This window comes from Bos taurus, chromosome 26 (assembly GCF_002263795.3).
Source record: "Bos taurus isolate L1 Dominette 01449 registration number 42190680 breed Hereford chromosome 26, ARS-UCD2.0, whole genome shotgun sequence".
In the NCBI taxonomy this organism is placed as follows: Eukaryota; Metazoa; Chordata; class Mammalia; order Artiodactyla; family Bovidae; genus Bos; species Bos taurus.
Window position 1 is genome coordinate 35,716,498 of NC_037353.1, and position 25,076 is coordinate 35,741,573.

Here is a 25,076-nt window from a genome sequence, read left to right on the forward strand (position 1 = left end):
TTACCCATGGCCTAGGCTGTCCTCAAGGGCAGCCCACTTGAGGACTTCAACAGTAAGCTTGCCACAGACCCCACCACACAGTCTGCCAGAATCCCTGGATAGGCTGACTGGAGAAAGGCTTTCCCTACTGAAGCCAATCTGTAAAGACTGGAAGGGGTGATTACTTCTTCACATGTGCAGACACCAATGCAAGGCCATAAGGAATCATGAAAAATCAGGGAGACATGATGTTACCAAAGAACAAAGTAAAGCACGGGTAAGGGCTTCTCTAGTGGCTCAGCAGTAAAGAATCTGCTTGCCAATGCAGGAGACATGGACTTGACTCCTGGGTTGAGAAAATCCCCTGGTGAAGGAAATGGCAACCCACTCCACTGTTCTTGCCTAGAAAATCCCATGGATATGAGGAGACTGGAGGGCTACAGTCCCTCGGGTTGCAAAGAGTTGGACATGACTTAGCAGCTAAACAGTAACAACTGACTCAAAAGAAATGGAGATCTACAAACTGCCTGACAAAGAATTCAAAATAACCAATGGGAGAGGCTCAGTGAATTATAAGAAAACACAGATAAACAGCCTAGCAGTATTAGGAAAACAGTATATGAAAGAAGAGTTAATTGAGTGGTTCAACAAAGACCGAGAGACCAAAAAAAGAACCCAAGAGTAATTAATGGAGCTGAAGAACATAATTACTGAACTAGATAATTCCACACAGAACTTCAGTAGCAGACTCTTTATCAGGCAGAATAAAGAGTCAGCAAGCTCAAATACAAGTCATTTGAAATTACCTAGAGTTCAAAAAAAGAGAATGAAAAAAAAGTGAAGAAAGCCTAGGAAACTTATTGTAGACCGTAAGGAATCAATGTGTGCTTTATGGGAGTTCGAAAGCTCATTTAAAGATATAATGACAGGACACTTCCCTAATATGGAGGAGGAAATGAACATCCAGAGCCATTAATCCCAAAGGACCTCAAGCAGATTGAACATAAAATGATCTTCACCAAGACACATTATAATAGCCCTAAATAAATCCATGCATTTATGATCAATTGATGATTGCCAAAGGTGTCAAGAATACAGGATGGGAAAAGGACAATCTCTTCAATAAATGATTTTGGATGTTCTTATGCAGAAGAATGAAAGTGGATTCTTTTTCTCATACCATATACAAAATTCAAAATAAATTAAAGACTTACACTGTAAGACTTGAAACTGTAAAATTTCCAGAGGCAAACATGCAGAAAAGTCTTGTTGACATTGGTCAGGGCGGTGATTTTTTTGAATGTGAGCCCAAAAGCACAGACAAGAGCAAATGAGATTGTGTCCAACTAATAAGCTTCTGCATAGCAAAGGAAATAATCATCAGAATAAAGAGACAACCTGAGAAATGGGAGAAAATGTTTATAAAACATGTATCTAATAAAGAGTTATTGTCCAAAATATATAAGGCACTCAAGCATCTCAACACACACACACACAAATATACCCAGTTAAAAAACAGGCAAAGGACATAAGTAGATATTTTTCAAAGAAGACATACAAATGGCCATCAGGCAGATTATAAGAAGTTCAACATCACTAAACATCCGGGAAATGTGAATCAAAACCAACTGAGATATCATCTCACATTTGTTAGAAAGGCTGTTGTCCAAAAGACAAGAGATAACAAATGTTGGCAACAATGTGGAGAAAAGGAATCCTTATATACTGTTGATGGGAATACAACCGGTATAGTCAATCTGGAAAACAGTATGGAGTTCCCCCCCCAAATTAAAAATATCATATGATCCAACAGGGCCACACCTAGTTATATATCCTGTGCTCTGCTTTGTGGCTCAGTCATGTCTGACTCTTTGCAACTCCACGGACTGTAGCCCTCCAGGCTCCTCTGTCCATGGGGATTCTCCAGGCAAGAATACTGGAGTGGGTTGCCATGCCCTCCTCCAGGAGATCTTCCTAACCCAGAGATCGAACCCAGGTCTCCCGCATTGCAGGTGGATTCTTTACCATCTGAGCCACCAGGGAAGCCCAGTTCTATATCCTAAGGAAATAAAATCACTATCTTGAAGAGATATCTGCACTTCCAAATAGCCAAGTTATGGAACCAGCTTAAGTCTTCATGAATGGATACATGGATGGATAAAGAAAATATACAAACATAAATATTTATGTACATATATATATATACACACACACACACACGTATAATTTTATTCAGACTTAAATAAATTAGGAATTTCTGTTTTTTAACAACGTGGATGGACCTGGAGACACATTTATGCTATATAAAATAAGCTACTGCTGCTGCTGCTAAGTCTCTTCAGTCGTGTCCAACTCTGTGCAACCCCATAGATGGCAGCCCACCAGGCTCCCCGTCCCTGGGATTCTCCAGGCAAGAGCACTGGAGTGGGTTGCCATATCCTTCTCCAATTCATGAAAGTGAAAGTGAAGTCGCTCAGTTGTGTCTGACTCCTAGGGACCCCATGGACTGCAGCCCACCAGGCTCCTCCGTCCATGGGATTTTCCAGGCTAGAGTACTGGAGTGGGGTGCCATTGCCTTCTCCATACAATAAGCTAGACTTAGACAAATACTGGGTGTTCTCATTTATGTGTGGAATCTAAAATGGTTGAGCTGATAAAAGCAGATAGTAGAATAATGGTTGCCAGGGGCTGGGTATAGGAGAAATGTTTAAATGTAGATCAGAGGATACAAAGTTTCAGTTATGCAGGACAATAAGTTCTGGAGATCTAGTGTATGGGACAGTTGACCGTAGTTAATACTATATTGTATACTTGAAATTTGTTAAGAGAGTAGATCTTATATGTTCTTACCACACACACACACACACACACACACACACACAAAGTTATATGAGGTGATCAGTTCAGTTCAGTCACTCAGTTGTGTCCGACTCTTTGCCACCCCATGAATCGCAGCACGCCAGGCCTGTCTGTCCATCACCAACTCCCAGAGTTCACTCAGACTCACGTCCATCGAGTCGGTGATGCCATCCAGCCATCTCATCCAATGTCGTCTCCTTCTCCTCCTGCCCCCAATCCCTCCCAGCATCAGAGTCTTTTCCAATGAGTCAACTCTTCACATGAGGTGGCCAAAGTACTGGAGTTTCAGCTTTAGCATCATTCCTTCCAAAGAAATCCCAGGGCTGATCTCCTTCAGAATGGACTGGTTGGATCTCCTTGCAGTCCTAGGGACTCTCAAGAGTCTTCTCCAACACCACAGTTCAAAAGCACCAATTCTACGGCGCTCAGCTTTCTTCACAGTCCCAACTCTCACATCCATACATGACCACTGGAAAAACCATAGCCTTGACTAGACGGACCTTTGTTGGCAAAGTAATGTCTCTTGTTTTTCAATATGCTGTCTAGGTTGGTTGTAACTTTCCTTGCAAGGAGTAAGCGTCTTTGAATTTCATGGCTGCAGTCACCATCTGCAGTGATTTTGGAGCCCCCCAAAATAAAGTCTGACACTGTTTCCACTGTTTCCCCGTCTATTTCCCATGAAGTGATGGGCCCAGATGCCATGATCTTCGTTTTCTGAATGCTAAGCTTTAAGCCAACTTTTTAACTCTCCACTTTCATCAAGAGGCTTTTTAGTTCCTCTTCACTTTCTGCCATAAGGGTGGTGTCATCTGCGTATCTGAGGTTATTGATATTTTTCCCGGCAATCTTGATTCCAGCTTGTGCTTAATTACCTTGATGTGATAATTTACAATGTGAAACACATATACCAAACAAATATGCCACACACCTTATATATGTATAATTTTCATTTATCAATTATACCTCAGTTAAGCTACAAAAAATGAAAATTAGAATCTCAAAAAGAGATGTATAAATCTAAGCAGAAACAAGACAAGAAAAAGAGATGTTTGCAATCTATAAAGATTTGTAAGGAGAGTAGCCTAGCATAAGAATATATCATTATTTTGTCAGTCTCATTAGAATAGCCTTTTAAAATTTAGGAGTGATTAAAATATATAAATACAGAATATACTTTGTTTTTAAGCTGCTTTTGAAATATTGCTGAGAGTGTTAAGAATATTTACTTTGGTGGCATTTATCAACCTCTGTTAATTAAGTTTTAGGCAACAGGGTCAAAGATCTTTATTATTTATTTCTTGATCTGTTTAATAATGAAAATAAATGACTAATTTTATCTAAAACTGCACTTAAGTCCTACTGTACTAGTAGAGGTCTGATCTGGAAGAGAGGCACCTCTTTGTCTTTTTGTGAACCTCTTGTGAAGTCTTCACTCAGCCTTTATTCCTGTTCATGGTTTTGTTTTCTATTTTCTCGCAGTGCGTATAATGGCACTTGAGCTTTATTTTTTTAACTCCATAACTCATTAGATTGATGGTAGCATTAGTAATAGCAGCTGCAGCAGAAATATCAGTAACAACAGTAGCAATACAATATGTTGTTTTTAAAAATGATCTATTCTCATAAGTGGAGAAGGAAATGGCAACCCACTCCAGTATTCTTGCCTGGAGAATCCTGTGGACAGACGATCCTGGTGGGCTGTTGTCCATAGGGTCACACAGAGTCGGACACGACTGAAGTGACTTAGCATGCATGCATGCATTTCATAAGATAGGTAAGACAGATATGTATATCAGATACCCCATTTTATAGAATAGGAAACTGAGGTTCACAAAGGCTAAATAAATGACCTGAGTCATGTCGCTAAATGTATAGTTTAGACATAGTGTTCTATTGTGCATCATTTTCCACGGTGTTCTAGGATTGTTAATTTTCCTTGGTATTAGGTGTGATTAGAAAGGTACTATGATATATTTAAAAATGTAATTTTTAAAGATAATGAACTGTTTGCTAAGGAAGGTGACACAGGATTTTTACATCTCACTTTTTAAAAAATGTTGCTTTTGCTGTTGTTTACAGAAAGTATCACCTTGGGTAGGCTTACGCAAGATCAATATATCCTACTGGGGATGGGAAGACATGTCTCCATTTACAAATACGACGCTGCAGTGGCTTCCTGGTGAACCTAATGACTCTGGGTTCTGTGCGTATCTAGAAAGGGCTGCAGTGGCAGGCTTAAAAGCTAATCCTTGCACGTCTATGGCAGATGGGCTTGTCTGTGAAAAACCTGTTGGTAAGTAGTCCTGTAAACTAATGTTTCTTTAAAGATGTAGTTTATATTTCCAGCTCTTCTTCCCACAACCCCCTTCCAGCCTGTGATCCTACATAGGCCTGAAGTAACTTTCACCATCTTTTAATGCTGCTGATTTCTGTGTAAATTTTATCTTTGTCCACTTTCCCCATTTACTGTTAGTGACCTCAGCATTAAAGTAATAGAATTGTATTGTTTTATACAATCTTTATTTCTTGGTTAAAATATTGATGTTATAGTAATAATCTGTTCTTAATTTTTTACTGTGTTTTGCTTTTATAATAATAGTTGTTGTAAGAAAGATTAATCATTAAGATTAACAACAAATATAGAATCATTTTAATCCTATAGCTCTATTTCAGTTGGCAAGTGAAAAGAAGCATTCCTGTTACATCCTTTGAAATGGAGTTTCGTTAAGTGAGAAAGGAGTACTGAATTCTTTTCTCTTTTCAAATATTATATTTTGTATTGCAGTGAAATATACATAATGTCAAACTTAATTTTAGCCATTTTTTTCGTTCAGTGGTTTTGAGATATGATTGAGATTTCTAAATCATTTTTAAGTGTCGAGTTCAGTGTCATTAAGTACATCCACATTGTTGTTAATCTGTCAACACTATCCATCTCCAGAACTTTTTCATCTTCCCACACTATATCTCCATATCCATTACACAATAACTCCCAAATCACCCCTCCCCAACCCCACTGCTAAGTATCTCATATAAGTGGAATCATGGGGTATTTGTCCATTTGTGACTGGCTTATTTCCTTTCAAATAATGTTTTCAGAGTTCACCCATCTTGTAGTGTGTGTCAGAATATCATTCCTTTTTAAACCTGAATATTTATCCATTGTGTTCATAGTCCACATTTTACCTCTTCATACATTGGTGGACACTTGTTGCTTCTACCTACTGACTATAGTGAATAATGATGCTGTGAAGATGGGTGTGCAAATAACTGTTTCAGCTCCTGCTTTCACGTCTTTGTGTATATAGCCAGAAGTGGAATTGCTATATCATATGGTAAATCTGTGTTTAATTTTTTGAGGACTTGCCATACTGTTTGCTACGGAAGCTTCACCATTTTACCATTCCTAGAAGTGGAGTACAGGGTACAATTTCCCCACATACTTACTAACATTTAAAACATAGCAATCCAAATAGGTGTGATAAAGATTATGTTTTATGTTAAGATTTTATAGTAAATTGTATTGTTAGTTGCTTTTATAAGGTGTGGAATGTTTACATTAACAGAAGTGTGGCTAGCTTAAAAAGTAAATAATGATAACCATACATATTATCTAGCCAATAGAAACAAAAGCCTAAGTCATGTATTACATTGCTGTTAAACAAATTTAAGTTGTACAATTTTGTGTACTTTGTAAAGGATTAAAATTTTCCAGGGCATTATAAATTTCAAAGTAGGTAATACATTTAAGAAGTATTGACATGCCATCTTCATTCTCATTTTACCTTATATAATTTTGACTCTAATTTTTATCCCACACTTGGCTTCATTGAGACCTTCCCTAAACAACAACAAAACGAACAACACTCACATCCTTGTGTCAAAAAAGCAGTTAGTAAATACAATAATTATCTTTTGTTGGTTTATTCCAGTTAGTCCGAATCAGAACGCGAGGCCGTGCAAAAAGCCCTGTTCTTTAAGGACGTCGTGCTCCAACTGCACGAGCAACGGCATGGAGTGTATGTGGTGCAGCAGCACCAGGCGGTGCGTCGACTCCAACGCCTACATAATCTCCTTCCCATACGGGCAGTGTCTGGAGTGGCAGACTGCCACCTGCTCTCGTAAGTGATTCTCTAGAGTCTCTTTTTGTTTAACTGCAACATAAATCCCCTTTCTGTGACGGGCCGAGAAGTTTGAGGAAGTTTAATTAAAAAAAAATGAGAAAAAATGCTGTTGCTAGGCCTTCCTTTTAGCTCAGAAGGTAGAGCATCTGCCTGCAATGCAGGAGACTCAGGTTCAGTCCCTGGGTCGGGAAGATCCTCTGGAGAAGGGATTGGCAATCCACTCCAGTATTCTTGCCTGGAGAATCCTGTGGACAGAGGAGCCCGGCGGGCTACAGTTTGTGGACTCCCAAAGCATTGGACATGACTGAGCGATTAACACTACAACTAGTTACCATTAACAATTGCTATTTACAATTAAAAACTAGTTTTAAAGCCTCTTAATGCTACAAGCCCCTGATTTACATTATCCCGTCATTTTGAATTCCAGTAATTTTCTTAGCCTTTAACATTTTGCCATGTTTGTGCTCCCCCAAACTCTGAGTGTGTATTGCAGACAGTGGAATACTTCATGAAAGTGCTCCTTTGGAAGAATCATATATTGTTTCATTGTGTTTCTGTGAAAGTGAAGTCGCTCAGTCATGTCCGGCTTTTTGCGACCCCATGGACTGTAGCCTACCAGGCTCCTCTGTCCATGGGATTTTCCAGGCAATAGTACTGGAGTGGATTGCCATTTCCTTCTTCAGGGGATCTTCCTGACCCAGGGATCGAACCCGGGTCTCCCGCATTGTAGACAGATGCTTTACCGTCTGAGCCACACTTCCCATGTCTTCTTTTTTTCACAAGTGTGATTTTTAAAAGAATTTACACCAGTTGCTTTGCAGGTTTCCTCATTTGCCTAATTGTTTCCTTATGGTTAGATTCAAGTTAAGCATTTTTTGATGAGGATATCATCACAATGGTGGTATGTCATGTCGTTGGTTAGTTGCTAAGTCATGTCCGACTCTTTTGCGATCCCATGGTGTAGCCCTCCTGACTCCTTTGTCCATGGGATTTCCCAGGCAAGAATCCAGGAATGGGTTGCCATTTTCTCCTCCAGGGGATCTTCCCGACCCAGGGATTGAACCTGAGTCTCCTGTGTTTCCTGCATTGGTGGGTGGATTCTTTACCACTAGTGCCACCTGGGAAGCCTTTTCTTCTCCTTGGAACCTAGCCAAATCCATATTTGTTCCATATTGGGCACCACTGTTGCGTAAAGAGTTGAGACAAAGGGTAATTGCTACCATGTAGACTAGAACTTGCAGGCTGCAGCTGTTGTGTGCATTTATCCTCCCAGGCTCTTGGTATCAAGTAGAGAGGTGTTCCTGGGAAGGGATGGCTGGATCTGACTGTATTGAGCTCCCTGTTGCTCTCCCTTTTTAGGAATTTTGATAAAGAACAGGAATATACTTGATCAAGACTGTAGCAGTGGGTTTGTTGCAGACATAAAATGGTCTTGCTGGCACAGAAATTGCCTTATAACTAGGAACCAGCTCCCCAGGAGAGTTGAATACCAGCCCTGGATACTTGTGGGGAGTTGAGACATTGCTCAGCCTCTCCTGCCTTAATTGCTGCTTTTGTTTCTCCAGAAACATCAATGTTTAGTGAAAGATGCCTGACACAAAAGATTATGTGTGTATGACCCATTTAGATAAAGTTAGGCAAAACTATGCTGTATCATTTAGGAATGAATTTTTTAGGTAGAACTGTTGGGTAAGGTTTTTATAAATGTTGGCTAGTGGTTGCTGCTGGGAAAGATTAGAGGTGCTGATTAGGAAAAGGGTAGGGAGGCAGTGTTCTGCTTCTAAACTGAATGCAGGCACAGAATATTCATTTACAATAATTTATTAATCTCACGTTTTTCTTTATGTAGTTCTCTGTAGGTGTGTTGTATTTCACAATGAAAAGAAGTCTAAAAGGTAGGGGAAAAGGTACTTGGAAAAGTCTCCAAGCTCTTAAAATTTTAAGAACTTTCTAAAAATTATTTAGAGTTGTCTAAGTTGTCTTCTCTGTTCACAAATCTTTCTTTCCTTCTCATTTGTTCGTCTTCTGGAAAATAGTCTTCAGTAATTCTTTCCAAATAAATTGTTGGTTAGTAAGCCTTTTGGGCTTCCTGGGTGGTGCTAGTGGTAAGGAACCCTCCTGCCAATGCAGGTTAGATGTGAGAAACACAGGTTTGATCCCTGGGTCAAGAAGATCCCCTGGAGGAGGGCATGGCAACCCACTTCAGTTTTCTTGCCTGGAGAATCCCATGGACAGAGGAGGCTGGCAGGCTGCAGTCCATGGGTTCGCAAAGACTCAGACATGACTGAAATGACTTAGCACGAAGTAAACCTTTTGAATCTTTGCATTTTTTCATATTCACTTGAATCATGAAATACCTGGGTGTAGAGTTCTAAATATTTCCTTCCTTAGAATATCTAGCATTTGATGTTGTGGGTTAGAATTTTCATGCCAGTCAAATATTCTTTCCTTTATAAGACATCTTTTTTTCCCTTTTTTGGAGAGCTTTAAAAACTTTTCTGTTTATCCTTGGCATTCAGAATTTTGCAATTTATCTTTCTTTTTTTTAAATTTTATTTTATTTTTAAACTTTACATAATTGTATTAGTTTTGCCAAATGTTTTCAGTAACTGATGTGGATTTCAAAAATGGATTCTCATTGGCTTTTTTAATCTGAAGAGTATTTTCTTTATTCATTTGCTAAGAATATTCCTTAATGTCATAGATTGTTTTCTTCTCTTTATTCTTATTAGAAATCTTAAAACAGTTGTTGGAATTTCTGGGTATATCTTAACAGCTCTTGTTTTTGCATTTTTTATTGTAATGTAGTTTATTTACAATATGAGTTTTAAGTGTGTAGAAAAGTATATAGATATATATATACACACACATATACATATATATATATATATTCCTTTTTCAGATTATATTCCATTATAGGTTATTAAAAAGATAATGGAATATAGTTTCCTGTGCTATATAGTAAATCCTGTAGCTTATCTATTTTATGTATAGTAATTTTTATCTGTTAATCCCGTACTCTTAATTTAGTCCCCCATCCTTACCCTCCCTTTGCTCTTCAGTGATCATAAGTCCATTTTATAAATCTGTGATTCTGTTTCTGTTTTGTGTATACATTAATTCTTTTAAGATTCTCTGTATACATGATATATAATATTTGTCTTTCTCTAACTTCCTTCACTTATGATAATCTCTATGTCCATTATGTTACTGTAAATGGCAATATTTCATTCTTTTTTGTGGATAAGTAACATTCCATTCTATACACACACATCTTTTTTTAATTCATTTTTAAATTGGAGGAAAATTGCTTTACGGTGTTGTACTGGCTTCAGTGTACAACAACGAGCATTAGCCATAATCATACACACATACACCTCCTCCTTGAGGCTCTCTCCCCTTCCCCCATCCCACCCCTCTAGCATCACAGAGCACCAGGCTGAACTCCCTGTGTTATATAGTAACTTCTCAACAGCTATCTGTTTTACGCATTATAGTGTATATATGTTGATGCTGTTTTCTCCGTTCACCCCACTCTTTCCTTCCCCCGCTGTGTCCACGAGTCTCTTCTCTACGTCTGTGTCTGCATTCTTTCCCAGCAAATAGGTTCATCAATGCCATTTTCTAGATTCCACATATGTGTGTTAAACCTACCTGACTTGAGGCTCTACTACAAAACCACAGTCATCAAGACAGTATGGTACTAGCACAAAGACAGAAATATAGATCAATGGAACAAAATAGAAAGCCCAGAGATAAATCCATGCACATATGGACACCTTATCTTTGACAAAGGAGGCAAGAATATACAATGGATTAAAGACAATCTCTTTAACAAGTGGTGCTGGGAAAACTGGTCAACCACTTGTAAAAGAATGAAACTAGAACACTTTCTAACACCATACACAAAAATAAACTCAAAATGGATTAAAGATCTAAACATAAGACCAGAAACTATAAAACTCCTAGAGGAAAACATAGGCAAAACACTCTCTGACATACATCACAGCAGGATCCTCTATGACCCACCTCCCAGAATATCGGAAATAAAAGCAAGAATAAACAAATGGGACCTAATTAACCTTAAAAGCTTCTGCACATCAAAGGAAACTATCAGCAAGGTGAAAAGACAGCCTTCAGAATGGGAGAAAATAATAGCAAATGAAGCAACTGACAAACAACTAATCTCAAAAATATACAAGCAACTCCTCCAGCTCAACTCCAGAAAAATAAATGACCCAATCAAAAAATGGGCCAAAGAACTAAATAGACATTTCTCCAAAGAAGACATACAGATGGCTAACAAACACATGAAAAGATGCTCAACATCACTGATTATCAGAGAAATGCAAATCAAGACCACTATGAGGTACCATTTCACACCAGTCAGAATGGCTGCGATCCAAAAGTCTACAAGCAATAAATGCTGGAGAGGGTGTGGAGAAAAGGGAACCCTCTTGCACTGTTGGTGGGAATGCAAACTAGTACAGCCACTATGGAGAACAGTGTGGAGATTCCTTAAAAAACTGGAAATAGAACTGCCTTATGATCCAGCAATCCCACTGCTGGGCATACACACTGAGGAAACCAGAAGGGAAAGAGACACGTGTACCCCAAGGTTCATCGCAGCACTGTTTATAATAGCCAGGACATGGAAGCAACCTAGAATGTCCATCAGCAGATGAATGGATAAGAAAGCTGTGGTACATATCCACAATGGAGTATTACTCAGCCATTAAAAAGAATACATTTGAATCAGTTGTAATGAGGTAGATGAAACTGGAGCCTATTATACAGAGTGAAGTAAGCCAGAAGGAAAAACACCAATACAGTATACTAACGCATATATATGGAATTTAGAAAGATGATAACAATAACCCTGTGTACGAGACAGCAAAAGAGACACTGATGTATGGAACAGTCTTATGGACTCTGTGGGAGAGGGAGGGGGTGGGAAGATTTGGGAGAATGGCATTGAAACATGTAAAATATCATGTATGAAACGAGATGCCAGTCCAGGTTCAATGCACGATACTGGATGCTTGGGGCTAGTGCACTGGGACGACCCAGAGGGATGGTATGGGGAGGGAGGAGGGAGGAGGGTTCAGGATGGGGAGCACATGTATACCTGTGATGGATTCATTTTGATATTTGGCAAAACTAATACAATTATGTAAAGTTTAAAAATAAAAAAAAATGATATTTGTTTTTCTCTTTCTGACTTACTTCATTCTGTATAACAAACTGTAGGTTCATCCGCCTCACTAGAACTGAATCAAATTCATTCTTTTTTATGGCTGATTAATACTCCACTGTATATATGTACATTTTCTTTATCCAGTCATCTGTAGATGGACATCTAGGTTGCTTCAGTGTTCTGGCTATTGTAAATAGTGCTGCAGTGAACACTGAGATATATGTGTCTTTTGGAATTGTGGCTTTCCCAGGGTATATGTCCAGTAGTGGGATTGCTGTTTTATATGGTAGATTTTATTCCTACTTTTTAAAGAAATCTCCACGCTGTTCTCCATAATGGCTTCATTAGTTTGCATTCCCACCAACAGTATAGGAGGATTCCCTTTTCTCCATATCCTCTCTAATACTTGTAGATTTTTTTGTTTGATGACTATTCTGACTGGTATGAGGTGATACCTCACTGTAGTTTTGATTTGCATTTCTCTAATAATTAGTGTGGTTGAGCATCTTTTCATATCTTTATTGGTCATCTGTATATCTTTGGAGAAATGTCAGTTAGGTCTTCTACCCATTTTTTGATTGGGCAGTTTGTTTTCCTGATATTGATCTATATGAGCTGCTTATATATTTTGGAGATTAATCCTTTGTCAGTTGCAATTGTTTTCTCCCATTCTAAGGGTTGTCTTTTAATCTTGTTTGTTTCCTTTGCTGTACAAAAGCTTTTGTGTTTAATTAGGTCTCATTTGTTTATTTTTGATTTTATTTTCAGTGTACTAGGGGGTGGGTCAAAGAGGATCTTGCTGTGATTTATGTCACAGAGTATAGTGCTTATGTTTTTCTCTAATGGATTTATAGTTTCTGGCCTTACATTTAAGTCTGTAATCTATTCTGAGTTTATTTTTGCACACAACATCTTTTTAAGCCAGTCATCTGAATTGATTGTTTCCATGTCTTGGCTATTGTAAATAGTGTTGCTGTAAACATTGGGGTGTGTTTATCTTTTCAGATTAGTGTTTTTATCTTTTCTTACAGCTTTGGCTGAATAAGAGACCTCTTGCCAGTTTTCAGTTGGTTTTTTGTGAAAATTGTTCCACTTGTAGGGGTATTTCTGTTTTGTTTCTGGGGGGAGGTGTGCTCCATTCTGCCATTTTTATCCTTGTAAAAGTTTAGTGTATCTTAAATTCATTTGTACTTTCCATGTTGTTATTTGTTAAATGAGGTTCAAATATTTTTCCTTTTTTATGTTTTTTTAAAATCTGGAGCTTTTTATCTATTTAAAGTAAATTTTTGAGAACCTTGTAATCCCGTTGTAAAGATTGAAGCTACATTTTTGGAAAGGTAAATTAAAAATGATTAACTATTTTAACACAGATAAGAACTTCAGTTTGACCACAGATGAACCAAATGATGATAACTATTGTTGGTGAGATTGTTAGCTAGGCATGCATGGATCAGTTCTTTAGAGCTGCTTTGGCACTCTTGATTTTTGATGTTTTGCTTCTTTTGCTTTCTTGATTGTTGTAGAGGCTTACTTTCCACTTCTGCCGTTTGTTCCTTGAGCAGTTAGTCTAGTCTGCTGGATTTTCTGTTTCTCTAGGTCTTTTCTCTCACTGTTATGTCTGTCACCACATCTGTCTTCCCTGTGGCTGTATATAGCTCATTGGAGTTGATGATGTCTAATCACAGTTGTTTTTGTTCCATAACTTCTAAAATTGTACATCCTGTGCATCCTTGTGGGAAAGAGGGGCATTTTATCTTGCCTCAAGGAGCCCTTGTGTTCTTTGGAAGTAGCATTTACCTGGCAGTGACCCACTCCTTATGAACACAAACTCCTTCTCTATTACATTTAATACTTTTCCATGTGTTTAACTAACAAACATTTACTGAGCAGTGAGGAAATGCCAGAGAATAAAATAGAGACTAGGAATGAAGATGACATCCTTGCTCAAAATCCACGTGCTTTCAGCAGTAGTGTTACTGTTTCAGAATGTCAGCTGCTGAGCAATAGTTTTGTCATGCTTTGCCTTCAACATTGTGTTTTTTTTAGTATGAATTATATGCAGTGGATTTATGTTATCTTTTTGTGCTATATGTTTCTAGTTATTCACCAAACCTTTGACAGTAGTAAGTCTTCACAGCCATTTTTACAGTTATAAATAGAACAGTATTAGAAATGGTCTAAGCTCACACACTAATAAAGTAATGCTCAAAATTCTCCAAGCCAGGCTTCAGCAATACGTGAACCATGAACTTCCTGATGTTCAAGCTGGTTTTAGAAAAGGCAGAGGAACCAGAGATCAAATTGCCAACATCCTCTGGATCATGGAAAAGCAAGAGAGTTCCAGAAAAACATCTACTTCTGCTTTATTGACTATGCCAAAGCCTTTGACTGTGTGGATCACAACAAACTGTGGAAAATTCTGAAAGAGATGGGAATACCAGACCACCTGACCTGCCTCTTGAGAAACCTATATGCAGGTCAGGAAGCAACAGTTAGAACTGGACATGGAACAACAGACTGGTTCCAAATAGGAAAAGGAGTACGTCAAGGCTGTATATTGTCACTCTGCTTATTTAACTTATATGCAGAGTACATCATGAGAAACGCTGGACTGGAAGAAGCACAAGCTGGAATCAAGATTGCCGAGAGAAATTTCAATAACCTCAGATATGCAGATGACACCACCCTTATGGCAGAAAGTGAAGAGGAACTAAAAAGCCTCTTGATGAAAGTGAAAGTGGAGAGTGAAAAAGTTGGCTTAAAGCTCAACATTTAGAAAATGAAGATCATGGCATCAGGTCCCATCACTTCATGGGAAGTAAATGGGGAAACAGTGGAAACAGTGTCAGACTTTATTTTTGGGGGCTCCAAAATCACTGCAGATGGTGATTGCAGTCATGAAATTAAAAGACGCTTACTCCTTGGAAGGAAAGTTATGACCAACCTAGAGAGCATATTAAAAAGCAGAGACGTTACTTTTCCAACAAAGGTCCGTCTAGTCAAGGCTATGGTTTTTCCTGTGGTCATGTATGGATGTGAGAGTTGGACTGTGAAGAAAGCTGAGCACCAAAGAATTGATGCTTTTGAACTGTGGTGTTGGAGAAGACTCTTGAGAGTCCCTTGGACTGCAAGGAGATCCAACCAGTCCATTCTGAAGGAGATCAGCCCTGGGATTTCTTTGGAAGGAATGATGCTAAAGCTGAAACTCCAGTACTTTGGCCACCTCATGTGAAGAGTTGACTCATTGGAAAAGACTCTGATGCTGGGAGGGATTGGGGGCAGGAGGAGAAGGGGACGACAGAGGATGAGATGGCTGGATGGCATCACTGCCTTGATGGACGTGAGTTTGGGTGAACTCTGGGAGTTGGTGATGGACAGGGAGGCCTGGCGTGCTGCGATTCATGGGGTCGCAAAGAGTCGGACACAACTGAGCGACTGAACTGAACTGAACTGAAGCTTTATATTGCTTTTAGAAGGTTGTCTTCAGTGATTATTTGAAGTGTTTTTCTTAGTAAATGAAACTTGAAGGAAATTTTTCTTTGTAAATGAGGAACAATCCACCAAACTGTCTTTCAAAGTAGCTGTGTTTTGTAATCCCACCAGTAATGAACAAGAGTTCCTCTTTCTTCACATTTTACACACTTGTGAGCATTTGGAGGTGTCAGTGTTTTGGATTTTGGCCATTCCAATAGGTTTATAGGGGTTTCCCGGGTGGATCAGTGGTAAAGAATCTCCTTTGAATGCAGGAGATGCAGATTTCATCACTAGATTGGGAACGTCCCCTGGAGAAGGAAATCCCTCCAGTTTTCTTGCCTCGGAAATCCCATGGACAGAGGAGTCTGGCAGGCTACAGTCCATGAGATTGCAAAAGAGTCAGACATGACTTAGTGGATAAACAACAAGCAACAACACATTCCATTTTAGGTAATCTGTAACATCCATCAGCAGTAGAGGAGAATAGGAATCATGAGGGCCTAAACTAATAAGGGGAGAAGGCAATGTCACCCCACTCCAGTGCTCTTGCCTGGAAAATCCCATGGATGGAGGAGCCTGGTGGGCTGCAGTCCATGGGGTCCCTCAGAGTCGGACATGACTCAGTGACTTCCCTTTGACTTTTTACTTTCATGCATTGGAGAAGGAAATGGCAACCCACTCCAGTGTTCTTGCCTGGAGAATCCCAGGGACGGGAGAGCCTGGTGGGCTGCCGTCTCTGGGGTTGCACAGAGTCGGAGACGACTGAAGTGACTTAGCAGCAGCAGCAGCAAACTAATAAGGGGAATGGAATAGAGAGGAAGGCATAAAGAGTCGGATGACTTACCAACTAAACAAAAAACAGCATTAGGTTTATAATGATATCTTATTGTTTTAGAATTCAGTTCTCTAATCATAAATGATGTGGACCATCTTTTGATATTTGCATTCTGTATATATCTTGTTTGGTGAGGTGTCTGTTCAGGTCTTTTGCCTATGAAAAAATTTTTATTGAAGTATAGTTGATTACTGTATTATGTTCATTTCAGGTGTACAGCATAGTGATTCAGTGTTTTTGTTGTTTATACTCCATTTAAAGTTTTTATGAAATAATGACTATTTCCCTGTGCTGACTATATTTCTTGTATATACTTATACAAGAATAAGTATAGTCTTGTTACTTATCTCTTTTTTCAGTGTGGTTTGTATCCCTTAATCTCATGTATCCATCTAGTCCCTCCCCACTTCCTTGTCTATTTTAAAAAATTGAGTTGGTTGTTTTCTTATTATCATTTTGAATATTCTTTATATATTTTGAAGTCCAATCCTTTATCAGATGTGTTTTTTGCAAATATTTTCTTCCACTGTGTGGCTGGTCTTTACATTCTTTTGACAGTATCTTTAACAGTGCAGAGATTTAAAATTTGGCAAAGTCAAATTCATCAGTTTTTTCTTTCATAAATTGTGCTTTTGGTGTTAGACTGAAACATCATCACCAGACCCAAGGTCATTTAGATTTTCTTATCTTTTGTATTCTAAGAGTTATATAGTTGTGCTTATATTGCCCATCTCTTCTTGCATGCTGTCTTTTTTCTGTTAGAGCCTTTAGCGTATTTTTTGAACCTTCAGCATATTTATCATAATTGTTTTAAATTCCTGATCTGATAATTCCAACATCCCTGCCCTGTCTGGTCTGATGCTTATTACTCTGTCTCTTCTGTGTTTTCTGCCTTTTGGTATTCCTTGTAGTTTTTCTCTTGACAGTCAGATACAAAATATGGGTAAAAGAAACTGTTGTAAGTAGGCTTTTAGTAATGTAGTAGTAGGATTTTGGGGAGGGGAGGTGTTCTACAGTCCTGTGGTTAGGTCTCAGTCTTTTGGTGAGCCTGTGCTCTGTACAGTTCTCTGAACTTCACTTCACTAGTACATCCCAGTTTTTTGTTTTTTTCTTTTTTCCCTCTCTCAGGTGGTACAGGATAGCCGAGGGAGCTGGAGTTGTATATTTCTCGTTCCCCACGTGAAAGACTAGAACAGGCTAGAGTTGGTTATTTCCCTTTAACTGGTTCAGTTATGCTCTGATAAAACCCCAGTTTAGTCTGTTAAACAGTTTCTCCAGACTTATTAAGAACAGTGCTCTGGCATATTTCAGAATAGTTCCTTTTCCCCTCCCATTGTCAAAAGCACAATGGGGTTTTCTTCAATATTAACTGTGAGAACCTATTAGGGCTCCTGAAGGTCACACCCACAGAAATGTCGGGGCTCTTCCCGTAACTGGGTTCCTCTGGAGATATGAAGCCTTAGAGTTGTCCACACTGAGATTCCGGCAATTCAGTAGTTAACAGTTCAGGTTATCTTACCCCGGCACTGTGTCCTGAAGAGGTTTCCGTGCCACTAAGTCATGATTTTGTGTATTCTGCTCGCTCTCCAGTTATGGATGCTGTTGTTTGCCCTGTGACCTCACTTGTCTCATGGATCTAAGGAGTTGTTGATTTTTCAGTCTGTGGCTGATTTTTCTTTTTCTTAAGATGGAGTGGTGACTTCTAAACTCCTTCCATGCTGGACTGGAAACCAGAAGTCTCCAGTCATCATTTGGTGATATAATTTGTTATGGATTGATTTTTCAAATTCTTACACATCTCATAAACCATATTGAATATTATAAAAGTTAATTTTTCAAAAAGCCAAAAATAAAGTAACAAATGATTGCTTTGATTACTTATAGCTCATACATAGTCTCCATTCTAGCCATAATGTAGTCAAAATAGCACAGCCTACAAAAACTTTCCCATATTATTGTTTTCTGTAAGAAAATAAAAATCATTAGAGTCTTTCAGTTTTTTTGGTTACCACTATAAGGAATGAATATTCTGCTAATTTTTCAGCGTGCACATTGCTCTACACTCTTGAGCAAGAACTAAACCAGTATTAACTTTTGTAATAATTTCACATATAAAAAATATAGGAGAGTGAATGTTGCTCTAAATATGACATTTTGTAGCTCATTTTTAAAGCATGCTGCTGCAGCTTCTGCTGCTGCTGCTAAGTCACTTCAGTCGTGTCTGACTCTGTGCGACCCCATAGACGGCAGCCCACCAGGATCCCCCGTCCCTGGGATTCTCCAGGCAAGAACACTGGAGTGGGTTGCCATTTCCTTCTCCAATGCATGAAAGTGAAAAGTGAAAGTGAAGTCGCTCAGTCGTGCCCGACTCTTCTCGACCCCATGCACTGCAGCCTACCAGGCTTCTCCGTCCATGGGATTTTCCAGGCAAGAGTACTGGAGTGGGGTGCCATTGCCTTCTCCTTTTTAAAGCATAAATTCTAATAAACAGACCATTATTAGTTTGTCATTCAGTCAATGCAAGAAAGGCAGGATTCTTCAATCTAAGACTTACCCAGCTGTTTGAAAAGCAACAGAGCAGGCATGCTGTGTTTGAGAGTGCGCTTGCTGTGCTTCATCTCTCAGTCACGTCTGACTCTTTGCGACCCCATGGCCTGGACCTGCTGTGCTCCTCTGTTGATGGGGATTCTGCAGACAGGAATACTGGAGTGGGTTGCCATGTCCTTCCTTCTCCAGGTGATCTTCCCAACCCAGGGATCGAACCCAGGTCTCCCCAGTTTCAGGCGGATATTGTACATTATGCTTCTTTAAGAAATTTGATTGGTTATTTTACTTAAAAAGTTAATCCTAAAATAAATTTTATTTTCCTCAGAGATCTCTTTAGACTGTAAAGTCTAGATTTATTCTGGATGAGACCTAGTAAAGATTTACTTCAGTTTATCATGTGAAAGGAAATAATGAGAATGTTAAGCCAGCATACCTAATTTGATGTTTGACATTATTTCCCATTGGCTTCATACCAACCCAATATAGGTTTGAAGACAATTAGAATAATCTAGTCAACGGTACTGTGGGCTAGCTACAGATAAAAGAGAAATATTTCACAGTAAAAAGTCTAAGGAGGAGTATTATAATATATGAAAGGTTCAGTTATCTAAGGATATTTTAAATGAAGTGCCGTTTAATGCCGTGTACTGCTGAAAAAAATTTTCAGAAAGAAGTATGTTCATGTCATTGAATTATTTGTCTACAGGGTTAACATTAATCACTTGTGTTCAATGACTCAAAGAATATTCTTCCTTTTAAGTTTATTATTAAGGAAATATGGGAGATGGTAGTCATTCTTCACTTTCTTACATCTAGTCCCTGAAATGCTCAGCACTGAAAAAATTCACAACAACAAATCATACTGTAATTGATGAATTCTTTAATCCAATATTCTATTAGCCCTGCACCGTCTACAGTATTGAGTTCCTGTTTTGTTTGCTGAGAAGCTTATGCTGTTCTTATTTGCAGCTTTCTGAGGCACACTCCTCTTTCCAGTAATATTAAACAACTGAGTAACAATTAAGTTATTACAACAAAAATGAAATTGAGACGGCCAGAAGTCTGCCTTGCTTTCCTTACTCTCTGAGGTTCTTCTAGCACGTGACTAGAAGACCATTCATGGTACTTTGTGCTTATGTGCTGTGTTCTATGGATAAACAATTGCCAAGAAAATATGTGCCTTTTATAGCAAAAAAAAAAAAAAAAAAATCAGTGAGACTAATTTAAGAAACCTCAGCCTGATACAGGGTATTATGACTTTGAAGTAAAAATTCAAAACATCACATAGCAACTATTGTGAATATGATGGCAGGTGGTAATATATTCATCCTTGGGAAAGGCATCACGGTTTTCATGGGCTTTGTTGAGGCTCATAGTCTAGATATCATTTAGACAAAAAAAGGTTGAGCTTCAGTGAGATAATATTCTGCAGCCCTGGAAGTCAGAGAGAACCTGTCATGCTGGTTGCCTGCTGAGGCAGAGTATCCAGTTTCCATATTCCCGTTCAGTTTGGCTCTTTGAGTGAGATTACTTTCAAGCATCGCATATCAGGCAGATGCTAGTATCTTGGACCCTTAAGGAGAGCATTGTCCATGCTGGGGTCAGCTATCTCAGGGAATGGGTAAGCATGACTTAGAGTGGACATTCACAGGCAGATGCAGAGTTTTTCCTTAGAGGCACTTCCTGAGCACAAGAAGAGCTAACATTGCTCTATGTCACAGACGATGGTAAGTGTGGTCTATGGGCTCCTGCATAAAAAGGTCCTAGTACTGGTACAGTTCTCAGAAGTGTGTGAGTGCTAATTTCATTTTTCTCCATGCCAGTCTATTCATCTCTTCTTTATTCATAATGTATGCTTTACTTGCTCTTGAAGTAATTGCTGTTTCTTATTATTACAAAATGTTTACATTAACCATAGATGACCCTTTACTGTCTTTTTTCCAGATCATATTTATTTTTCCATTAGTTTGTAATTCCATTTGAATATAAAGTCGTGTAACATATTTGTTAATAATGTTCCTGCCATGCAGCCCAAAATTGTTCTGGATTGAGGACCTGTGGACAATGTTTGGAACAACCTGGATGTGGCTGGTGCAATGATCCTAGTAATACTGGAAGAGGACACTGCATTGAAGGGTCTTCCCGGGGACCAATGAAGCTTGTTGGAATGCTTAATAATGAGATGCTTCTTGATACCAGTCTTTGTCCTAAAGAGAAGAACTATGAGTGGTCCTTTATCCAGTGTCCAGGTAATAAAAATATTCTGAAAGGAATTTTAATTTCTGCTCAAGAACACCAAGAATTACTTTCCTTTCTTATAAAAAGATTTAGGGAAAAAAATAATGAAAATGAGACAAAATAAAGGATTAAAAAAATTCTTTCCAATATCCATGTTTGTTGTATAGGTGATATTATGTTTGGAATCATTAAATAGGCTCACCAGATACATGATATATAACTGTCAGATTTGGTTTCATGTGAACTATTACAAGGAAAAATAATATTGGTTCCATACCAAATTTCTATACTGTAGTATAGTCTTTTATTGTTTATAATATAATATCTTAGACTTCAGAGGCAACTCAGAGGATTCAGTCAAGCTTCATGCTAAGTATGGAAATATTTTGTGTAATATGCCTGATAGAGTCATTTGACCTTTGGTGTTTGGTGTCATTCAATTTTGAAGGTCAGTGAAGCTTTTAGAGTTTTTAAAATAGGAAGTTGGTTCTTATATGGAATAAAATCAACCGCTTGAAAAATTAATTTATTCAGTATATTTCTATTGAGTGCCTACTATATGCAAAGACTGTTTTACATTCTAGTGACATAACAATTAAAAAAGTTGACTAAAACCACTGCATTAATTGAGCCTAAAGTGAAAGTGAAAGTCATTCAGTCCTGTCCAGCTCTTTAAGACCCCATGGACTATATAGTCCTTGGAATTCTCCTGACCAGAATACTGGAGTGGGTAGCCTTTCCCTTCTCCAGGAGATCTTCCCAACACAGGGATCCAACCCAGGTCTCATACATTGCAGGCAGATTCTTTACCAGCTGAGCCACCAGGTAAACACTTAGTTGAACCTAATTGTATTCTAATTGAAATTAATCAACACAGACACACTGTGTGTGTGGTTATAAGTTAGATGGTCATAAGTCCTATTAAATAAATCAAAAAGGGAGATAAAGCTTGCAATTTAAAATAGAATGGTAAGAGAAGATCTCTCTCAGGAGAAACGGTTATTAAACATCTCAAGTAGATGAGGGAGTGAACCATGGGGCTGTCTGGGGAAAGAATGTTCCAAAAGACACAAGGACTGGGTGAGATAGTTTATTAAAAGATGAACCTGGGAAGCATAATTGAAGCAACAGAGAGTTTCAGAGACGAGAGGAAAACCAACAATATGTGCATTATGAAGCTGGGTACTGTACTGGGAAATATGAACTCAGACCCACTGGGACCTTTGAAGAAATATGTAGAATGCTCCTCGGGGTTAAACCACTGAAGGACTAGGAGAGTGGGGTATTGATCCACTAACTCTCCTCCATTGAGGGTTGAGTGATGCCTTTGAGGGTGTTGAACTTCTGCGCTGTGCCAGCATGTCTGGTATCAGCTTGTCCTGATACCAGTAAGCGTCCTGAGGCAAAAAGCCAGACGATACCGTGGAACTTGCCTTAGGTGAGGCACTGACAGTGAAACCAGGTAGACTGAGGAAATGTGACACTTCTTCATAAGCTTTGGAAGGTACGAAAACTGAGACGAGGGACTAACTACTGATTCCTACAAGAGCATGGCTGAATCTTAAATACGTTTTGCCTAGTGAAAGAAGCCAGACCAAAAGGCCACGTGTTGTACTATGGGGATAGAAAAGAGATGAGTTATTTGCCAGAAGTAGTAAAGGCAGAGATTGCCTTCAAGAGGGCTTCACAGTAAAACTTCTGGGGTTGTGAAAATGTTCTTAATACTGTGGTGGTTGATAATGACTCTATGCATTTGTCAAGCCATACTGAATACTACAAAAGATAAACTTTGCTGACTGCAAATTAAAAAAAAGAAGTCAATCAACCAGGATGTCAGAGGATGCAACTGTGACAAGTAAATGTAACTGTTTTACAAATGCCATAACTTCATCAAAAAAATGAGCTGATCTAAGTGATCTTGGAAAATAGTACTTTGTTTGGATACTGTGAAACTAAAGCAAAAAATTATATCAACATTATATTCTGATTGGTAAATTTGTTTCTCACATAGTACAGATTAACAGTTCTAACAATACTTATATGTTTACTACTACTAAGTTGCTTCAGTCGTGTCTGACTCTGTGCGACCCCATAGACACCAGCCCACCAGGCTCCCCCATCCCTGGGGTTCTCCAGGCAAGAACACTGGAGTGGGTTGCCATTTTCTTCTCCAATGCATTGAAAGTGAAACGTGAAAGTGAAGTCGCTCAGTCGTGTCCGACTCTTCTCGACCCCATGGACTGCAGCCTACCAGGCTCCTCCGTCCATGGGATTTTCCAGGCAAGAGGACTGGAGTGGGGTGCCATTGCCTAGGTTTGGACAAATATATAAATTAATTGTGTTTTATGTGAGCCAGTGGGAGCCAGGTTTCTCACTGTCAGAGAAAAAAGTTAAAAATATGCAGAGTAAAGACTATAAAGAACCCTGTGTGGAATTCCCTGGCCTTCCAGTGGTTTGGACTCTATGGTTCCACTGCCAGAGGCACAGGGTTGATCCCTGTTCAGGAAACTAAGATTCCCCCATGCCCTGTGGCACAGCCGGAAAAAAAAAAAAAGAACAACAAAACAACAGAACCTTGTGCTATTGGTTTCACCTATAAGCATAAATTCAAGTTTATTTTAATATTTATATATATGTAGATGTGTGATGTATGAAAGTGAAAGTGAAGTCGCTCAGTTGTGCCTGACTCTTTGCGACCCCATGGATAGTAGCCTGCACCAAGCTCTTCTGTCCATGGGATTTTCAAGGCAAGAGTACTGGAGTGGGTTGCCATTTCCTTCTCCAGGGAACCTTCCCAACATATATTTTCTAGTTTAGTTCTTCAAGAAGGCCTGGAAGCCACAGTGCCCCAGTAGCAATGAGCATCTCCAGTGCCCACATCCTGGTTTCAAAATACTGTTTCCAGTGAAATAAACTAGGACTGTTTGGAGAAATGACTGATTCTACAACTGAGGCAGGGAGAATACAAGATTAGCCTGAAGTATTGCCTAGGCTAGAAAGTAAGAAAGTGCTGAAAACAAAGCAAAGAAGAATGGGAGCATGTCAAAGGGGCATAGTCAACCTGAAAGAGTTCTCAGTGGGTCAAATCTGGGCGAAAAAATAATGGCTGTATTGGATTGTAACCCAAAGAACATAATACATATCCATGATTCTTCACTGATTTAATGATGGAATAAATAATACACAAGTGAAAATGGATAAATGTTTCTTACAGAAAATTCCGAATAATAAATGTAGAATGAAGGACTTACCTGGTGGTCCAGTGGCTAGAACTCTGTGCTCCCAATGCAGGGGCCCAGGTTTGATCCCTGGTTGGGGAATTAAGATCCTGCAGGCTATGAACTTACATCACAGCAGGATCCTCTATGACCCACCTCCCAGAATATCGGAAATAAAAGCAAAAATAAACAAATGGGACCTAATTAACCTTAAAAGCTTCTGCACATCAAAGGAAACTATCAGCAAGGTGAAAAGACAGCCTTCAGAATGGGAGAAAATAATAGCAAATGAAGCAACTGACAAACAACTAATCTCAAAAATATACAAGCAACTCCTACAGCTCAACTCCAGAAAAATAAATGACCCAATCAAAAAATGGGCCAAAGAACTAAATAGACATTTCTCCAAAGAAGACATACAGATGGCTAACAAACACATGAAAAGATGCTCAACATCACTGATTATCAGAGAAATGCAAATCAAGACCACTATGAGGTACCATTTCACACCAGTCAGAATGGCTGTGATCCAAAGTCTACAAATAATAAATGTTGGAGAGGGTGTGGAGGAAAGGGAACCCTCTTACACTGTTGGTGGGAATGCA

The 25,076-nt window shown here is 38.9% G+C and overlaps 1 protein-coding gene across 6 annotated transcripts in view; it reads left to right on the plus strand.

Moving 5' to 3' along the window:
* Positions 1-25,076, plus strand: part of ATRNL1 (attractin like 1) — an 815,618-nt gene that overhangs the window by 179,071 nt on the left and 611,471 nt on the right. For 5 of the 6 annotated variants that reach the window (XM_024985963.2, XM_059882070.1, XM_024985964.2 and 2 more), the window contains exons 16-18: positions 4,918-5,131; positions 6,771-6,959; positions 21,046-21,264. In XM_024985963.2, coding sequence (XP_024841731.1) covers positions 4,918-5,131; positions 6,771-6,959; positions 21,046-21,264 — 622 coding nt within the window. The remainder of the gene's footprint in view (positions 1-4,917; positions 5,132-6,770; positions 6,960-21,045; positions 21,265-25,076) is intronic. The other variant, XM_059882071.1, reaches the window with a different exon arrangement.